Raw genomic sequence first — 20917 nt, forward strand, 5'->3', positions numbered from 1 at the left:
GCTCCTTTTTTGGAACTTTTATGAATGTTTTGTGAAGTCTGAAAACAATTAGTGAAGAATAACTGCCATGCATGTATACTCTTTTTGGGTTGGAAACAGATTACAGCTATGAGGTGCATTTTACCTGTTCTGTGAATCTGAATCTTTAATAACATGGAATATTCAACAGATCAAATTATAATTGCATACAACTGTAATCTGTAAAAGTTAAATACTATGCTTCCTTGGACTCCCCTTCATTTCTCATAGTGAAGAAGATTGACTACTTTAATTATGATTATTCAAAAAATGTTATAATTATTGAATATGTTCCCCATTTTATTCCTTTTAGAAAAACAAATGCTTAAATTTGATATCCCTGGAAATATCTTTTCAGATATACTATTATATCACAAAGCCTTTCTTTTATGTGAAGGCGCTTTATGGCTCACTGTCTCAGCTTCTGTTTATTTATATTCTTTTACAAGTTGAAAATACATCACTTGAAAGGAAATATAACAATTTAAAAAGAAATTGAATCTCATAATATACCAAACTAGCGACTATAACTAAAGTCCACATTAAGGAGAGAAGAGATCAATCACTTCCAAGGGAAGTTGGATTTTAAGGAATTTTTAAATTTAAAGCAGATTACAGAGCTCAGTTGAAATCAATTATTGGTCTGATTAGCAATTTCCATGGGAGTCTCTGGAATTCTTGTAGTTGCTTTACCTTCAAGGAAAAATTGCAACTGATCGGGTTCGTAAAAAATATATCTGTTAGCTTGATATGTAATTCGACATTTACAGGGAAAACGTAACTGAAAGGTCGCTCCTAAATTCAAAACTGATTGAAGATAAGCCAGGAATTTCTTATGCCTGACTTGTGTCCACTTTGATACATCAGGAAAAATTGAAATTTTGAATCCATGAAATTCAGCATCGTTAGTCCTATAGAATAGGCGGAGAATTGCTTCTTTAGAAAAACAAAAGTTACCAGTAAAGGTGTCTCTAATTATATTTTCTTTTTGAGATAACTCCAACATACCAGCAAGTTCCAAATCTCCTGGTTGTTTGTCCCCTTTTTCTTTTTCTTCTTTAGGAAGATTCAAGTAATATAACTTTTGTAAGGGTGGTGCATTATTTTTTTCAGGATATTTCAAAACAGAAGTTAAGAATGAATTAAATAAATCCCTAGGAGACTGAAATCTAGAGACAGGGAAATTCAATAATCTCAAGTTCAGGTTTATATTCGCATGCTCTAGATTTTCAATTTTCCTAGTAAGTAAAATTTTTTCTTTCACTTGCAAAATAGTAGAAACTTTCAATTCTGCCACCGAATTCTCAACTTTGCCCATTCTAGCGGATTACTGTTGAATTTTTTCTTCAACAAGTCTTGAATTTGATATTAGTATTTTGTACTGAGGAAATAAACTAGAAGTATACCTTATGTAAATTTTCCAATGAACTCGAGATAGCTTCCATGTCTATCACTGCTGGTCTGGTCAGATGTGTAGGGAGAGAAATCGCAGGAAACTCCAATGCAGGATTCATCTCCAAGAAATGTAGCAAAGCATTCTCAATCCCTGCCACAATCCGGTTTACAAGTCCTCCAGCTGCTGTAGCTGACTGCAGAGAAGTCGGCAAGATGAAACTTCCTACCGGAGTCAGGGGTGAAACCTGCAGCATCAACGGAGACATCAACTCCGGTGCTTCCTGAAGGGCTGTAGGTGTCCCTGACATCGTCCGGGATGCGGAGAGCTGCAGGCCCCAATGGGCTAAACAAAACTTCACCCACCTCGGTCAGCAGAGATGCCTGTCTGTCGCGTCGCTAAGGTGGAAGAGAAGGCAGGAAGACCACTCCTCTGCTTATCCCTGCGCTTTGGCATCCCAATGAAAGGTAAATCGTTGACGAAAAAGCTTAAATTTGGCCGAAGAATACAGGAGCCACTAAAGGCGCGTCTCACTCTGATGCCATCTTGATCACTTCCTCCCATATGTCCACTGTCTCAGCTCTGAATCCTCACAAAACTGGCTACAATTTTATGAAACCTAAGCTGTTTAGAATACATGATATGCTTCTGCTAAAATAAATATTCTGCTAATCCCATTATTAATACTACACTCTCAAAATTCCTAAAGAACTGGATCATACATTAGAAACATCATGGTACAAATCTTTATTCCTCCATCTGGAATAATTCCCATATACTAATTAATACAAACCTAATTTCTTGTTTTAAATGGCAATTTGCAAATATATGGATGTTGGTGCCTTGTCTCATTCCTTCTCTTGGAAAACATTTGCAGATCTCTCATCATTTACCATAATTTACCAGATATTCAATTTTACAGATGGCTCCAATTAATGCAGTCTATCAAAAAAAAACTGACATTAACCATAAAGATTTAAAAGAACACCCTACACTGTTGACATATAGAAGACAATTTACCACAATAAGCCATGCTGCCTCTCGTTTTTATAAACTTCTTAAATCTATACACCTAACTAATTTAGGGCTCCTTTTATAAAGCTGCGGTAGAGGATGTAAATGCTCTGACATTCGTAGGAATTCTATGAGTGTCGGAGCATTTACCTCTACTGCAGCTGTGTAAAAGCCAGCATTTACTGACTCGAGGAAATGTTGAGAAACAGACTTAGATTCTGTCTCTCTTTCAGGGGAAGGAATGGGAGTATACTTCCCCCTCAATATTCGCGGGTGTTAGGGGCAGAGCCGGCCTGCGAATATAAAAAACCCGCAAATAACGCCAACTCTGACCCACCCACTTCTGGACCTCTCCCCCGTCTCACGGACCTATACCTAATGGTCTAGCAGTGAAGCGGGGCAGTAGCGCTCTTCTTATGCTCCTGCCCCATGCAGAGCCATCCATAAAAATTGCTGCCTTGAGTTCCCGCTGTAGTCTCATGAGAACACGGGAACTCACAGCAGTCATTTTTGTATATGGCTCTGCATGGGGCAGGAAGTAAGGAAGAGTACTGCTGCCCTGCTTCACCGCTAGACCACCAGTGGTCCATCATGCCCAGCAGTCCGCTCACACGGTGGCCCTCTGGTCAAAGACCAGCGCCCTAACTGAGACTAGCCCTACCAGCGCACGTCCTGGTTCAGCAGGAACTTGTCTAACTTTGTCTTGAATCCCTGGAGGGTGTTTTCCCCTATGATAGACTCCGGAAGAGTGTTCCAGTTTTCTACCACTCTGGGTGAAGAAGAACTTCCTTATATTCGTATGGAATCTATCCCCTTTCAACTTTAGAGAGTGCCCTCTCATTCTCCCTACCTTGGAGAGAGTGAAAAACCTGTCCTTATCTACTAAGTCTATCCCCTTCAGTACCTTGAATGTTTCAATCATGTCCCCTCTCAATCTCTGTTCGAGGGAGAAGAGGCCCAGTTTCTCTAATCTTTCGCTGTACGGCAGCTCTTCCAACCCCTTAATCATCTTAGTTGCTCTTCTCTGGACCCTTTCATTTAGTACCGCGACCAGTGCTGTACACAGTACTCCAGGTGAGGGCGTACCATGGCCCGGTACAGTGGCATGATAACCTTCTCCAATCTGTTTGTGATCCCTTTTATCATTCCTAGCATTTTGCTCACCCTTTTTGCCGCCGCAGCACATTGCATGGACGGCATCATTGACTTGTCGATCAGAACTCCCAAGTCCCTTTCCTGAAAGGTCTCTCCAAGTACCACCCTAGACATCCTGTATTCGTGCATGAGATTTTGTTACCGACGTGCATCATTTTACACTTATCTATTTGTTTTACCTCCTCCAGGTCTGCATCCATAGCACAATCTGTGGGCCTATTTTATCAAAACCAATGGTGTAGGCTGGCATGGTTAATGCACCGAAGCCCATAGGATTTAATGGGCTTCAGGGCATTTGCCACACAACACCCGCTAGCACGGCTTCATAAAAGAGGACCTATGTGTTTTCTTACAGAGATTTCTGGATCCCCCACTAAAATCCATTATATTAAGTCCTCTGTCTAAGAACTGTTGCTCTTTTTATACTGAGCCAAAAACCTTAAAACTTTTTTTTTTTTTTAATATACATTCATTTGTTCTTTTTGGAAAGATATATGGTGTACCATATGTAAAACTTTCCTTATCAATGCTGATGTTAATTATGCATATATTTTACAATGTATTCCTTTTACAGCTACTATGAACCAACATAAATGTTCTCAGATACTTTAATTTGATCTTAAAATAATCCTAGCTTCCTGGAAAGACATATCCAAACACAATATCAAATCTGTTGGACTTTGGTATGCGACACTTTTATAGATTGAAGCCTATTTTGCTAAAAAAAAATCTAATTGTTTAGCTAAATTTGATACAAAATAGTCAGTTTTATCATCCTAATTACCCTATTGTCGTTACTGTATTGGGCTGTTCTCTTGTTAACTATGGTTGTTGCCTTACTTTCTAAGGGCTGATGTACTTTTTATTTGCTTGTTTATAAATTGAATAAAAACACTAAGACTAAAAATTTATTTTTGTGGATTATTGTCCTTGAGCTTTATACTCTATACCAGTCTCTTAGCCTATCTGAGACCTAGATTTCAAATTGTATTGGTAAACTGCTGCCAAAGGACAAGTTAGCTCTGGAGGTGGTATTTTAACATTTTGTACTCCTGTGACATTTAGATACTTTCAGGCCATGGGTCCCCAAATAGGATCCTTGAGGGCCATAGTCCTAGCCATTGAGCCTGTCTAGCTGGCTTACACGAACACCTCTGGAGTTCAAGCTAAGTTCACTTCTGATTTATCAGGCACTTGAGTGTAGGCTGTTTGGCCCTGTGGCGATCGGTGGGCTTTAGCAGATGCTGGCTGTGTTTCCCTCTCCCTGATGACGTGGGTGGATTTCTGGCAGTTTGTGGTCTGTCTGCCATGGACCAACTTGTAGCCCAAAGATCGCAGCTCTAAGATTTTTATACTTGCTAGTCTTCTCCAGTTTCCAGCTGAAGCAGACACCACCAGTACAGGACAGTGAGTATTGGCTATTACAGCCTATGGGAGATTCAGGGGAGAGGGGGTCTGAAAAGTGCTATTTTGGTGTTTTTTGAGGCTTGGTATAGGTTCACCCCACCTCCCCAAAACCACAATTTTTTAAACTTGGATGCAGCTCCCCAAGCTGTTTTTGGTGCCAAAAATGCTGCCAGGCAGCCATCTTGGATGCCCTGATATAAATTTAAAAAGCCTCTATCTGCCTCAAAACCCCTCAGTTTGAATTAAAATTGATTAGGATGGACTCCTTCAGACTTTTCTACCCCTATATCATATAAGATTTGCACTGGATGGCTGACTGAGGAGTATACATGCACCACGTGCTACAGAGCATGTAAGGTGAGGGCGGAAACCATGAGTTTAGCCTCTTTTGGTCCCTCTACTTCGTTGGTTTGCTTTTCAGGGAGAAAATACCTTCCAGAGCCCGTGGATGGTGATACTGAAACACATGTGTGAATGCCTCAGCCGAAGAGGAAACAATATAAGTCCCTGAAGGGGTCTTGGGGGCTTCCTGCTCAGGGCTTTACCCCTGATTTTGCCTTCTCTCCCAGGGGTTTAAGTGGCATACATAGGTTTTGAAATTATTTTTCTTCAGTATAGATTCTACCACTAGATTGATATTGCAATTGTGGAGTGTGGAAGGCAGGAGATGACTGAATCTTATAAATTTTGCCTACTCTCTTTGGGGCAAACGAGACATGAAGTGGAGATTCCCAATTCTTTAAGATGGCTTCCTGCACAAGTTCATGGTGTGAAAGTTTTGGATAGTTTTGGGGGCAACTCTTTATAATCCAGAGCATCTCTTGAGTTTTGCATTAGGCTCTAGCTCGGCTTCTATTTTAATTGGAAGTGCCTGCCCCCTTTCTGTGATAAACTTTGGGGCTGTAATTTGTGCATGCAGAATTGTGTGTATAGATATGTCAGCATCATACTCTTCGATTTGGGTCCCTGACGCTCGAGAATGTTGTGGGAAAGGGAGTGCAAATTGCAGAAAGATGGCTTGAACGTCAACGTCCAGGAGAGCTGTGTTGAGTATTTGGTGAAGAACTGCGCGCTCCTAAGAAAGGGTCTTTTTCAACGCAGGTGTTGAACGCCTCTGATTGGTGCAAATGAGAGGCGTTCGTGGTTCTGAGATTGTTGGCAGCAGTGGGTGGCTGAGCATTGCTGTGACTAGATCAAAGCTACACTCCTCTTGCATGGACGGCGCCGATATGGTAGACAGTACCAATGGCGCTAGGGGCGGCATTTGTACGGTAGGTGGTGTATATGGAAATAGGGACTTGTATATACTGCCTTTTGGCATTCTAAGCGAGTCTGGAAATTGACGCAACAGCCGACGTCAAAGCGCTTCCGGTTCCGGCGTCATTTGCGGCTACATGCCTGCGTTTGGCAGCGGCCGTAAAGATGGCGGATGGTGCGCTGTGTCGCCGGACGAGCGAGCCTCAGTCTCAGTCGCTCGACTCTCTGGAGCAGTGTCGGCAGTACCAGGAGAGCGACAAGCAGTGGAGGGCGCGAAAGCAGTTTATCGCCCGTCATCTGCCGAATTACCCCGGCTGGAAGCGGGACCAACTACTCGCCCTCTCCATGGTTTGGAGCAATCACGTCTTCATGGGCTGCCGGTAAGAGAAGCGAGAGAATCGAGGAAATCTAGTGATCCTGGGCAAATCGTTGGGGGAGGTACGAGCTTAGATTGTAGGGTCTCCGGGAAAGGAAAAGTGCCTTCTCTACCATTTGAGCTCAGGTACCTTCAGTTAACTTGCCTTGGCTGCTCCCCCTCACCTTATTGCATTACCTAGTCTCTCTCCCCCCTTCTTTCCCCTTCCCAGCCCTCAAGTTATCTAATGTCCTTGTGGTCCAGTAAAGTTTAGGTTGGTCAGCAGCATCATGACTAGCTGCCTTTAGCCAGCTCCTGGACATTTATTTATTTCGTTTTCATCAACATAATATACAGTTTGCCATAGTGTACACGTTTTTAGCCTAACTTGACACATACTAGGGATCTAATACCATTATACATAATATACAGTTTACAAGCTACAAGTTATATAGTTACAGTGCAAGATTTTTCAATACAAATTTTTATCCTAATGTGACATATACTGAGGATCTAGTACCAATTTACATAAGAATAGCCTTACTGGGTCAGACCAATGGTCTATCAAGCCCAGTAGCCCATTCTCACGGTGGCCAATCCAGGTCACTAGTACCTGGCCAAAACCCAAGGAGTAGCAATATTCCATGCTACCAATTCCAGGGCAAGCAGTGGCTTCCCCATGTCTTTCTCAATAACAGACTATGGACTTTTCCTCCAGGAACTTGTTCAAACCTTTCTTAAAACCAGCCATGCTATCCACTCTTACCACAACCTCTGGCAATGTGTTCCAGAGCTTATCTATTCTCTGAGTGAAAAAAATTTCCTCCTATTGGTTTTAAAAGTATTTCCCTGTAATTCGAGTGTCCCCTAGTCTTTATAATTTTTTGACAGAGTGAAAAATCGATTCACTTGTACATTCTACTCCACTTGGGATTTTGTAGACTTCAATCATATCTTCCTTCAGCTATCTCTTTTCCAAGCTGATGCCCTAACTGTTTTAGTTTTTCCTTATATGAGAGGAATTCCATCCCCTTCATCTTGATTGCTCTTTTTCTAACCTTTTCTAGTGCCACTATATCTTTCTTGAGATAAGGAGACCAGAATTGAACACAGTACTCCAGATGAGGTCACATCATGGAGTGATACAGGTGCATTATAACATTCATAATCTTGTTAAACTTCCCTTTTTTAATCATTCCCAGCATCCTGTTTGCTTTCTTGTCCGCCAGCGCCACATATTGGGCAGAAGGTTTCATCGTATTGTCTACAATGATACCCAGATCTTTTTCTTGGGTGCTAATCCCCAAGGTGGACCCTAGCATCCAGAAACTGATTCAGGTTATTCTTCCCAATGTGCATCACTTTGCATTTGTCCATATTAAATTTAATCTGCCATTAGATGCCCAGCCTTCCAGTTTCTTAATGCAACATATACTGAGGATCTAGTACCATTATACATTTCTTTGTAATCCACATGCCGTAGGAAAGGGAGTTAGGTGATGAGGTATGTATTTATTGCTTTCCTAAAATTCAGGATTCCTTCAAGGGATCTGATTTGTGGGGGCAGTTGATTCCAAGTGGCTTGGTATGAAGTGGGAGTAGGAAGTAATTTTGACAGTTTGCAGTTAAAGGGAACAACCACACCTGCTTCCTCTTATGTACAGTAATTTCCTTTGAGTGGGATTGCAGCAGAAGTAAAAGAACTTGCTTACCTGTAACAGCAATTCTCCATGGACACATGATCTTCTAGTCACACGAGGTGATGTCACAGCCAACAGAATCGACCCGGAATATGGCAAGCTCTAGCAAAACTTTCTGTGCATATGTGCCTCTTTCCAGTCTTGCACCTACTGTATTACAGTTGTGTGGCTAGAAGATCTTGGAGAACTACCATTACAGATAAGCAACTTTCATTTCTCCATGGACAGAGATCTTCCTAGCCACACATGTGGTGATTCCCCATTGTTGAAGGTAGCAGTATAAAGAAATGTACATATATAGGGAAAGGGATTGGGATTTGTATACTGCCTTTTTGTAGTTATACAACCACATTCAAAGCAGTTTACCTACATTCATGCATTCTCATTTTCTCTCTCTCTGAAATTTATTTATTTATTCTATTAATGAATGAAACTGTTACCTGAACTGGAGGAGGTGGAAGGTTGTCGCATTATAACACTGATTGGAGAACTGCTGACCCAAATTTGGAATGTTTTTGTGATGCTTGATCTAAGCAGTAATGCCTGGTGAAAGTATGTGTTGATGACCAGGTTGCTCTTGTACAGATGTCACCCTGTGTAGCTCTCTGTAAATGAGCTGTGATATAAGGAGGCACAACTTGCGAGTTAGAAAGAGAATAACAATGTTTAGTACATTTTGCAATCCAAAGGGACATTGTTTTTTTAGAGATTGGTTTGCAATTGGAAGCTTCCATAAGAAATAAACATTTGAGACAGTCTCGATGGAAAGTTGGTATGGTTAAGGCAAATTTCAACCGCTCTCTTACAATCCAAGGTATATAGCGACTCTTTTTGATCCGTGAAATGAGGTGGTGGATGAAATGTATGCAAGACAATAGTCTGGTTCAGATAATGGTGGGTTACAATCTTTGGAAGGAATCTTGGATGAGTGCATAAAAGTATCTTATTGTACAAAAGCTGAGTATATGGTACATAGTATACAGTCAAACCTCGGTTTGCAAGTAACGCGGTTTGCGAGTGTTTTGCAAGACGAGCAAAACACTTCAGCAAACTGTGACTCGCAAAACGAGCATTGCCTCGATAAACGAGTCCTCCAAACCAGAGAAGAGTTAAAAGACGCATGCGCTGAATTTCCCAACGTGGTAAAGTAAACTAAAGAAAAGTCGCATGCGTGCTTTCCCCTCACCTTCCCTTTGAAGCCCGCCTTCAAATTCTCAAGCCCTTCTTTTTGGTGGCCTCTGATTGGTAGAGAGCGTCTGTCCCTGGATGCTGGCGGTGCGGGTTGAAAGTGGCACAAATCAGCTCAGGGATCTGGGAAGGGGACGCCGGATCAACCTACGTTTGAGCCAGGAAGAAAACCGACTGGGGCTGGCTTGTTGTTCCCCAGCCGCTGGCATTGGATGGATCCTGCTGGGAAGAAGACCGACTGGGGCTGGCTTGTTGTTCCCCAGCCGCTGGCATCAGATGGATCCTGCGCTGAAGGAGAGGGAACTAAGGCCTGAGATGGCGCGTGAGAGAATGGCTAATAAAGACAATAAGTGCACGAGGTGATCTGCACTGCTCCCACAGGCTGAGGGGTGAAGTGATTAGAGGCAGAGAATGGGCATGCAGAATGTGGGTTTCATTCCAGAGGAAATCATACCAGAGCGCGATGGAGCGGGACTTTGGGGAGAGGCAGACTAGGAAATGGTGTGCAAGGATTACAGAGGAAATGATGACCCAAGGCAGAGTAGTAGGCGCAGTTAGCCTTACATTGGTTTGTGGAACGAAAAGTTATTGTTTCCATTATCTTCTATGGGGAAAGTTGCTTTGATATACGAGCACTTTGGATTACAAGCATGCTTCTGGAATGAATTATGCTTGTAAACCAAGGTACCACTGTACTTGCAAGTCTTCAATTCTTCACGCTGATGTAATTGTGACCAAAAACAAAGTCTTCTGTAAAGGTTGACTGTAAAGGTTCTATGGGTTTACCCATGAGGGAGGTGAGAACCAAGTTCAGATACCAAGCAGGGGTTGGCGGTTTTAAAGGAGGATGTAGGCGAAGGAGATCTTTAGGAATCTTTTCACTCTGGGTGTTTCATCAAAGTGAAGTCATAGTGCTGCTAAATGAATGTGTATTGAGTTAAAAGAAAGTATGATGACTTCAGATGTACCAAATAGTACCTCCAGAATTGGTGTAGTTTCTGCTGTTAACTGACATGGGGTATATCAATGAGTAAAGCGTGACTTGAACGAGTTCGAATTTGTAGATACTGCTCTAGGTGTTAGCAAAATTTGAAGTTTCAAGTTTATTATAAAATTTGATTAATCGCTAATTCCAAGTTCTAAGCGATGAACAAATCAATAAAATTACAAAATTGGGGGGGGACAAACATTTACTAACAAAAAACTAAATCTTACAAAACATAATAAAGACTAATTTTATAAACATAATAAAACATGAGGAAAGAATAGGAAAAGAAATACAATCTGAATAATAGAAAAAAAGACAATTAAGGTTAAAAACAATAGGAAGGGAAAGAATCTCAAAAGATATGAAGATAAAAGCATTGGCTGAGAGAAAACATGTGTAGAGTTTACCTCGGAAGGAGAAGCCAAGCAGCCAGGTGAAGAGAAAGAAGGTGCAGATATAGTAAGAGTCCTTCCTCTTGTGTAAGTAAATTCAGATCTTCCAGTAGGAATCTCGAGGGTTGATGAGCCAAGACCAGAAGAGTCGAGAACCATGCTTGGCGCAGCTAGTAAGGAGCTATTAATATCATATGCACGTTGCCCTGTAAAGTATTGGCAATCTGTGAAAATGGAGGGAAATCATACGCTAGCATTCTTGCCCATGACAGTTGGAAGGCATTTTCTGCTTCTCTGATTGGACTATAAAACTTTGTGCAGTATCTGACGCATTTGTGATTCAGTGGGGGTGTTAATAGATCTATCTGAGGAGAGCCCTGTTTGCAAAACAGGGAACGAACGAATAGACGTGCTCTTGATTGACCACTCGTGTTAAGCCAGTTGTCAACTGAGCTTGCCTGCTAATATATTTGGATGGCCTGGTGGATAGGGCATCACTAGTCAGGATCTCATTGTGAACTTCCATATTAAGACTGCCTCTACGCAGAGGTGTTCTGAACCCATTCCTCCCTGCTTGTTTACATATTACTACATCTAGTCTAGTGCAATAGGTATATCATTCTGGACGGATGGGTAATATTCCCATGCTCACGAGCCATGCAGAAGTAATCCACTTCAGCTTTTGAATCCCTCCTTCACTAGAGGGCTCTACTGTGCCCTTTAGTTTTTCCTTTTGCATGAAAGCCAAAAGTCTTTCCGATCTGCTCATTTATTTTTTTCCTTCGTTTTTGGTCTTTTTTTGTGTGTTTTTTGACATATTCTGGTACTCAGAGCTCCCTTTAATCGAGGCGCCAGCTCTGCCTGCATGGAGGAGAAGCATAGTGAGGGTGAGAGGCGCCTGGGGCAGTGTTGCCCCTCCCCCCGCCCATATGCGCATGCCTCTTCCCTTACTCCGTATCTCTAATTTCCCTGGCGTGAGCAGTATCACGAACTTGCTGTCCATATTGGCTTTGACTCTCCCTCTGACATCATTTCCTAGGCACGAGATCTGGAAGTGACATCAGAGGGAGAGCAGCAGGTTGCATTTGCTTGTGGGAGTGGAGAGGAGGACTGGTGCCGGTGCTCCCACCAAGACGGCGCCCGAGGTGGACCACTCCTCCATTACACAACTGCCTGTTGGCTGGCCTGCAGAAACTTTTTGGTGGGAGAAGGGAGAAATGATAGAGGCATTTAAATACCTATGTGGTGTAAATGCGTTTGAGTCTAGTCTATTTCATTTGAAAGGAAGCTCTGGAATGAGAGGGCATAGGATGAAGTTAAGAGGTGATAGACTCAGGAGTCATCTAAGGAAATACTTTTTTACAGAAAGGGTGATAGATGTGGAAAAGTCTCCCGGCAGAAGTGGTGGAAACAGAGTGTGGAAGAGATAATGGTTACTGCAGATGGGCAGACTAGATGGGCCATTTGGCCTTTATCTGCCATCATGTTTCTAAGTAATCTTAGGCCTCACTGTGACCTACTGCAGTAGTTTCCTTAAGCCATGGCTAATGACATCAGAAACACTGTCTGATCAAAGCAATGTTTTCTAGTGCTAAACTATTTCTACTTAATAATGATGAATTTGACGGTGGCTTAAAAGATGTTTAGATACATTGAGATTTTCTTACAGCCTTCCCCCAATCTATACCTTTTTGAAAAGCTGTATCTCAGAATTCCTTTGGCAGCTCTGTGGTCAGTATGGTTATACCTTTTGTTCCAGCTTCACGTCATATAAAAGAAAACTTAATGTCTTAATTTAGAAGATTGAATCCGCTTGGTTCCTGTGACTGAGCCTTGTTAAGACACTTCTAGGTATTACTCTGACAAATGAGTAGGAAAATGTTTGCAAGCTACTTTATATAAAATATGCTTGCATAAGGTACTGCTGTGGTTGTAACATTTGTGACCACATCCAATATTCTTTAAGAAGGTTGACATAAATATGAGCAATCATAGCATTATTAGTTTTGTTTTATTGTTTTAAAAGCATTTGTTAAACACAAACCAATGAACAAGTGACTTTATAATGGCTTAAAAATTTATTGGTTCCAATAGTGTATTTGATTACTTTCAAAACAGGTATGGTGAGCAACTTATGCAAAACATTCTGCAGATGGCTGAAGGAATTGATATTGGTGAGATACCCTCGTATGAACTAGTCCTTGGTGCTAAGGGGACAAAACGGCAGAGCCCAACAGATACTGGTGAGTACAGATCTGCTTTATATCTTTCTCATTTTGTGCAAATTGTTCTGGTCCATTGTGCAGGAATTCTATCTGATTCTAGAGCAGTAGTTCTCATTCTTGGTTTAGGGAATCATTGAGCCAGTCAGGTTTTCTGGGTGTTCTCGAAAAGTATGTGCAATATATCTGTGTACACTGGCTGTTTTTTGAGGGTAATTTAGAAATCATTTTCCTCATGTGGAGCAGCATGAAGGTACAGATGCATTATAACACATAAAAACCCATGCATAGGATGTACACACACATCTACACCTTTCTTTTTTGCAGATGTAAATTGGTACATGAGAATTTGTGTATGACAGGGACTGGTTCTGGGTGCCTGTATTGTTTTTATAGAATGAGCACTTTGACATAGGCCTCTCTTGTAGAATTGCATCTTTAAGCAGAGATACGTCATACTTTTGGATGTATCCACATCCTGGATACAACACATTTAACTGTTATCACTGAGAAACAGGAGTAGGTTCATGAACTATAATGTTAATTCTGTTACATAAATACAGGAGTCAGTATGTTAAATGATCAATCCATGCTTGTGAACTGTTGCAGAAGGATGGCAATTATATCTATCAGCTCCTCCCCCTTCAACAGTGGAGTATAGTGCCCTCTTCAGTTTATCCTTTTGCAAGCGAACTGAGAAGATGTGTTCTGCTATGTTCCCTTCAGTTTTTATTGTTTTCAGATATTTTTCTTCCGTTTCATGAGGCCTTGGTGCCAAGAAGATCCCATATTTGGGGCTACTCTATCTGGGAGAGGATGCGGACTCTGTAGGGGGTGGGCTGCAGCTCACAGGGAAACCCCTAGGTGTACCTGTTGAGCCAGCTGCTTTCTAATTTAGTAGAAGCTTGAACACAGGGTGTGTGAATCCAGCTGCTTTTTTAATCTCCCTTTACCCCCTCTTGCATCACATAGAATTGTGGGGTTGAAGTCCTCAGTCAGTGTCTGTTCGACTGGTAGCCCAAAAATCTCCAGTTGTGGCTTGATTCCAACAAGGATTTGAGACGGTATCTTCCATTCAGACAGGCTGAAGCAAAGCTGACCCAGGCAGCACAGCACAGTGAGTACAGCCCATTATTCCCTATGGGGAAAATTGAGGAGGGTCAGAAGAAGTCATTTTTGACATCTTTCTGCAACAGTTTGCATTGAGCACAAATTGATCACCTAATGTATAGAAAGATTATTTAGGTAAGAACCAAATCTTTCACTATCGTTGCATCCTGAAGTTTGATTAGCATTTGGAAGATCAAAAAATAAAATGCTGGTGCCCTCTGTGTGATACTGTTCAAGTAATACCAAATATGAATACTTTTTAGCTAACAGGAGCATGGCTGTAACATTAGTAAATTTATTCATAAGAACATATGAACATAAGAAATGCCTCCGCTGGGTCAGACCTGAGGTCCATTGCGCCCAGCAGTCCGCTCACGCGGCGGCCCATCAGGTCCAGGACCTGTGTAATCTTTTATCTATACCCCTCTATCCCCTTTTCCAGCAGGAAATTGTCCAATCCTTTCTTAAACCCCAGTACCGTTCACTGCCCTATAACATCCTCTGGAAGCGCATTCCAGGTGTCCACCACACGTTGGGTAAAGAAGAACTTCCTAGCATTCGTTTTGAATCTGTCCCCTTTCAACTTTTCCGAATGCCCTCTTGTTTTTTTATTTTCTGAAAGTTTGAAGAATCTGTCCCTCTCTACTATCTCTATGCCCTTCATGATCTTGTAAGTCTCTATCATATCCCCTCTAAGTCTTCTCTTCTCCAGGGAAAAGAGACCCAGTTTCTCCAATCTCTCAGCGTATGAAAGGCTTTCCATCCCCTTAATCAGTCGTGTCGCTCTCCTCTGAACTCTCTCGAGTAATGCCATATCCTTCTTAAGATATGGTGACCAATACTGGACGCAGTACTCAAGATGCGGACGCAGGATAACTTCTTTTGTTCTTGTTGTAATACCCTTCTTGATTATACCCAGCATTCTATTTGCTCTCTTAGCGGCCGCTGCGCACTGTGCCGTCGGCTTCATTGTCATGTCCACCATTACCCCCAAGTCCCTTTCTTGGGTACTCTCATTCAATAACATCCTCTCCCATCGTATAGCTGTGCCTCGGGTTTCTGATTCCCACATGCAATACTTTACACTTCTCAACATTGAACTTCATCTGCCATCTCTCTGCCCATTCCACTAATTTGTCCAAGTCCCTTTACAATTTTTCGCAGTCCTCCTTTGTCCGAGCTCCACTAAATAGTTTGGTGTCGTCCGCAAATTTTATTATCTCACTCTTTGTTCCTGTTTCTAGATTATTTATGAATATATTAAATAGCAGCGGCCCGAGCACTGAGCCCTGCGGAACACCACTCGTGACCTTCCTCCAGTCTGAGTAGTGTCCCTTCACCCCTACCCTCTGTTTCCTACCCGCTAACCAGTTTCTGATCCATCTATGCACGTCTCCGTCCACCCCATGGTTCTTCAGTTTCCGGAGTAGACGTTCATGAGGCACCTTGTCAAAGGCTTTCTGGAAATCTAAGTATATGATGTCTATGGGGTCTCCTCTGTCCATCTGTTTGTTAATTCCCTCGAAGAAGTGCAATAAGTTGGTCAGGCACGATCTCCCCCTGCAGAAACCATGTTGGCTGGTTATCAGAAGTTCGTGTTTTTCAAAATGTTCATCTATTTTTTCTTTTATCAGTGCTTCCGCCATTTTCCCCGGAACGGAGGTCAGACTCACTGGTCTGTAGTTTCCTGGGTCTCCTCTTGATCCCTTTTTAAAGATGGGCGTAACGTTGGCTATCTTCTAATCCTCCGGAATCACACCTGTTTTCAGAGATAGGTTGCAAATTTGCTGTAGTAGTTCCGCTATTTCCTCCTTTAGTTCCTTCAGCACCCTTGGATGGATTCCATCCGGACCCGAGGATTTGTCAGTTTTTAGTTTTTCTATCTGTCTGCGCACATCATCAAGGCTCACTTCTATGTATGTTAACTTTTGTGCTTGATTGCCATTGAAGATTTGTTCAGGTTCCGGTATGTTGGTTGTGTCTTCACTTGTAAATACAGATGAAAAGAACATGTTAAGTCTTTCTGCGACCTCTTTCTCTTCCTTCACCGCTCCCTTCCTGTCTCCGTCATCCAGCGGTCCCACCTCCTCCCTAGCCGGCTGTTTCCCTTTAACATATCTAAAGAACGGTTTGAAATTTCGTGCTTCCCTGGCTAGTCTCTCTTCATACTATCTTTTGGCTTTTCGAACCACACGGTGACATTCTTTTTGATACTTCCTGTGCTCTCTCCAGTTTACCTCAGTTTTGTCCCTTTTCCATTTTCTGAATGAATTTTTCTTATTGCCTATTGCTTCCTTCACTATTTTAGTTAACCACGCCGGGTCTTTTATTCGATTCTTGTTGCACCCTTTTCTGAATCTGGGGATATATAGATTTTGCGCCTCGCTCACCCTGTCCTTGAGAAAGGACCAGGCATGTTCTACCGTCTTCCATTTTTGGGAAGTGTTCCTAAGTTTCTTCTTTACCATTCCCCTCATTGCTTCGTAGTTTCCCTTCCTGAAGTTAAAAGTTGTTGCTATGGTTCTCTTTCCTTTCAGTATTCCTACTTCCATCTTGAACTTGATCATATTATGATCGCTGTTTCCCAATGGTCCCACTACTTCCACTTCCTTTGCAGGTCCCCTTAGCCCATTTAGGATTAGATCCAGAGTGGCATTTCCTCTTGTCAGTTCTCTAACAAGCTGTTGTACAGCCTCCAGAAATTCTGTCTCCTAGTGCATCTTGAGCTTCCAAGACTCCAGTCTATCCCAGGGTAGTTGAAGTCTCCCATAATAACCGTGTTGCTGCCTTTGCATTCTCGCTTCATCTCGGCTTCCATTTCTTCATCGATATCTCCGGTTTGTCCGGGTGGACGATAGTATAGGCCTATCTTTATTTCAGGCCCTTTCCTTCCTGGTATTTTAACCCATAGCGATTCTAGCTTGTTGGCCGTCTCTGCTGTGTCCATTCTTGTCGATTGTATGCTTTCTTTTATTTATAGTGCTATTCCACCGCCTTTCTGTCCTGTCCTGTCCTGGCGATAGAGCTTGTACCCCGGCAGTGCTGTATCCCATTTGCTTTCCTCATTCCACCATGTTTCAGAGATTCCAATGATGTCTATGTCCTCCGCAATGATCATGGCTTCTAATTCCCCCATCTTGTTTCTTAGGCTCCTTGCATTAGTATATATGCAATTTAGCTCCTGGAATTTTGTTGCCTTTAATTCCTTTCCCTGTGCTTTGGTCTTTAGATTCTTCTCTTTGGCTACAATCTTTCTAACCTCCTCTTCTTGGTTAGTCGACTCCTGTAATTTGTCCCTTGTTTCTTCCCAGCCTTTTTCCCCCTCAGTATCTTCATGGGATACCTTCTTCCGAAACATCGACGCTTGGTCGATTGTCGGCTTTCCCCTTCTTCTTAGTTTAAAGCCTGTTCTATTCCTCTCTTGACATTGTTTGCTAGAAGTCTAGTTCCCGCTGTGCTCAGGTGCAATCCATCTCTCCTGTAGAGCTTGCTCTTGCCCCAGAACGTCGTCCAGTTCCTCACGAAGTGGAATCCTTCTTCCTCACACCATCTCCTCATCCATGCATTTATTGATTGTAGTTCCTCCTGCCTTTTCACTTCTGCCCTCGGTACCGGTAGGATCTCTGAGAACGCTATCTTCTGGGTCCTCATCTTCAGCTTCCTTCCCAGAATCTTGAACTGTTCTATCAGCAAACTTCTTCTGTAGTCTCTTCTGCTGACATCATTCGTCCCAATGTGGATCATTACTGCGGTCTCTTCCGTCTCCGCTCCTTCCAGGATCTTTCCAATTTTGTCCACGATGTCCTTGGTTCTCGCTCCTGGGAGGCAGGTCACCAGTCGGTCCTCCCTCCCTCCTGCTATGTGGCTGTCCACATGCCTCAGGATTGAGTCCCCCACTAGGATCGCTGATTTTCCCTTCTTCAATGTTCGCTTCGGTCTCAGGTCAATATCCTCGGTGTGCTTCGCTCTTTCTTCTTCTGGGCATCGACTGGCCAATTTCTCTTTGTGGGTGTCTTCTTTGAGGTCTTCTGCTTCTTGTTCTCCCTTCGATGTAGGTGTAGCTTCTTCTATCATCTGAAGCTCGTTCTCTTCAACCCTCCTCTTGTACGCTTCTTCAATGAATTTCTCAAGTTCCCTGACTTCCTCCTCGATGTGTCTCTCGCTCGTGAAATCTTCAGCTGTCCTGACTGGGTCTTCCGTGGTGTAAAGTCCTTCTAGTTCCTGTATCTTGTCCTCTAGTCGCTTGACTTCCTTCTTCAAGCTTTCCAGCTCCTGACACCGACCACATACATACGACTGTCTCCCCGAGGGGAGGTAGTCATACATATGACAGCCGGTGCAGAACACTGGAAAGCTCATCTTCTGGTTTCCCTCTGCTTCCATGGTCATTCCTACTTTAAGATAACACTTAAGATTACGTGTTCCTTGTGTGCCTGCTTTCTTCAGCGCCACTGAATTGTAACTGTCAGAAGACAAATTGTTCTTGATTGCACTAGCATTCTTAAATACAAATGTTATTGTATATTTTTAATTGTATTTAAATGCTAATTTAATACTATGTGTATATTAAAAGATTTTCACTCATACCACAGGTCAAGAGTCTTCTAAAAAGCAAGCTACTGCTCAAATTCGTGCCAGACCTCGTTTTGAACCTGTCCATTTTGTTGCAAGCACAACCAAGGAAGATGATGATAAACTGGCTACAAACAAAGAACGAAGTTCAGACAGTCGGCATTTGAATTACTTTGGAGGGTTTCTGCCAGAAAGTTCGGGAGACATAGCACTGGACAGCAGCAAAAAAGAGGGAAGGAATTTGCAGAATCAAATTCAGCCTAAAGAGATAACACCTTTCATTTATGATTATGACTTTTCCTTGTCCAGCACTTCTGATTATCAAAGCAAGAACTTAAATGAGTCGGGTAATTTCATGACCAAAATGGAACAGAGCTACTCAGCAAAATTTGAATCCCATTGCTCATCTCTTTCGAAAAACTTCCGAGCCACTGTACTTGACAAGTGGACAGATGAAATCAAGCAAGGAAGGAAAGGTATTGGTTTTAAAAAGATCAAGAAAAAGAACAGAAAAGGCTGCGTCTTAGAAAGTTATGAAAGTGATTCTGCAGATTCATTAACTGTGATAGAAAAGAAGCAAGCTTTAATCAAAGAACTCTCTACAATTGTGAGAGACAAGATGACTAATCGTAAGAAAGTGAACTATGTCTTTATGTTAACACGCAGCATTCAAGCTTGTAAGACAAATCCTGAATATATTTATGTTCCTTTAAAAGAAATTTCATCTGCTGACCTCCCAAAAAACATAAACTTTCCTGCAAAAGGTTATGCTTGTGAGGTGAGATGCAAGAATGTTTATATAACCACAGGCTTTTCTGTCAGCAAAAATGGATCCAGAGGCCAAGCTGCAGAGCAGGCCGTAAAGTTATTAATGAACCCAGTGGAAGTGAGGATTGTACAGCGAAAGTTCAATCACACTTACCAAGATGATATAGTTGTGTGTCCTTGTGATGTACCCACATACGAGTTCCCTCCAGCTCTAAAGCAGCCAGAAGATCTTCAACTTAACAGCAAGGACTCCCTAGGCAAAAATCAAGCTGTTGAGCCCTGTAAAACACTGGCCTAATTTTATTCTCACTGAAAATGCCAATGATGCGATAGACATTTTGAACAATTCTGCTACATTTTACAAAATGCTCATAGTATATGACTAAATACCCTCAGAATATTCTTGCAGGACCATTGCCTGGCTGAAGGGTATGGCGATAAATAAAAACCTGTAAACATGCAGCTGCCAAGAGAGTAATGATATGCTCCGGAAAATGCATTCTAACAACCCACATCGCAAAACAGCCCAAACTAACAAGAACAAAGATTTGAAGGACCTTGTGGCTTATGAAAGCTCTGCCACATCTGTATATACCTTGACTGACAACACAGTTCAATAAAATAACAAGGCCTATTACAGTTTAGGAATAGTTTTCAAGGGGAAAGACTTAGGCTTATCAAGAAAAGGGTAATTGGATTTCTAAGCATGATATGGAGGAAGAAAAAATTATGCCTGCTCCTACAACCAGGTACATTTTAACATTTCCAAGGAACTTAACGATGACAAGAGAAAGCAAATAACCCCAGATTGCCCTGAAGTATGGCCTGAAGAATAAATCTAATGGGCAGGGCCTTAGCAGTTTTTTGGTAATAAGCAGGAAAGCATGCAAAGAAGACTAAATAGACCAGCTGAAACAGATTGAACAATATGAACTTGTTATACCAGAGACATTCTGATGTTTCTGTCCTGATTTTATTGCTGTATGTGCTGTGGCTCATGGATAAATAAATGCTGCATAGATATTGCAAGGTAAATCCATGCAAAAATGACTTTTGTCCTTTCATGCCTTGTACTTTGCTAAAAGACTGTACTGTGTGTTCTGCCCAGTTGCACTTGCAAAGTGCAGAAGTCATAGTTCAGTTCCTGGATGTGTCCTTGAGATCACGGACTCCTATTTCAGTAGTTTTTAATGACCGGGTATCCTGTTCCCATTCTCAGGCTGCAGCAATTTTGATGAATCACAGGTTTAATCTAGTGCATAGTGGAGCAGCCAGCCAGTTGAGTAGGCTGTTATCCCAGGACAAGCAGGCAGCATATTCCCACACATGGGTTACGTCAGCAACGGAGCCCCGCAGCGCACAGCCTCGAAAGCAAACT

The 20917-nt window shown here is 42.2% G+C and overlaps 1 protein-coding gene across 1 annotated transcript; it reads left to right on the forward strand.

Moving 5' to 3' along the window:
- The first annotated feature begins 6347 nt into the window (after window positions 1-6347).
- Window positions 6348-20574, forward strand: LOC117360280 (NF-kappa-B-repressing factor-like). Its single transcript, XM_033943964.1, has 3 exons — window positions 6348-6624; window positions 12986-13110; window positions 18792-20574. Exons 1-3 carry the CDS (start codon window positions 6410-6412, stop codon window positions 19835-19837), a joined length of 1386 nt encoding a protein of 461 aa, XP_033799855.1. The 5' UTR covers window positions 6348-6409; the 3' UTR covers window positions 19838-20574.
- Window positions 20575-20917: the final 343 nt, after the last annotated feature.

The sequence above is a fragment of the Geotrypetes seraphini genome, chromosome 5 (genome assembly GCF_902459505.1).
Source record: "Geotrypetes seraphini chromosome 5, aGeoSer1.1, whole genome shotgun sequence".
Lineage (NCBI taxonomy): Eukaryota > Metazoa > Chordata > Amphibia > Gymnophiona > Dermophiidae > Geotrypetes > Geotrypetes seraphini.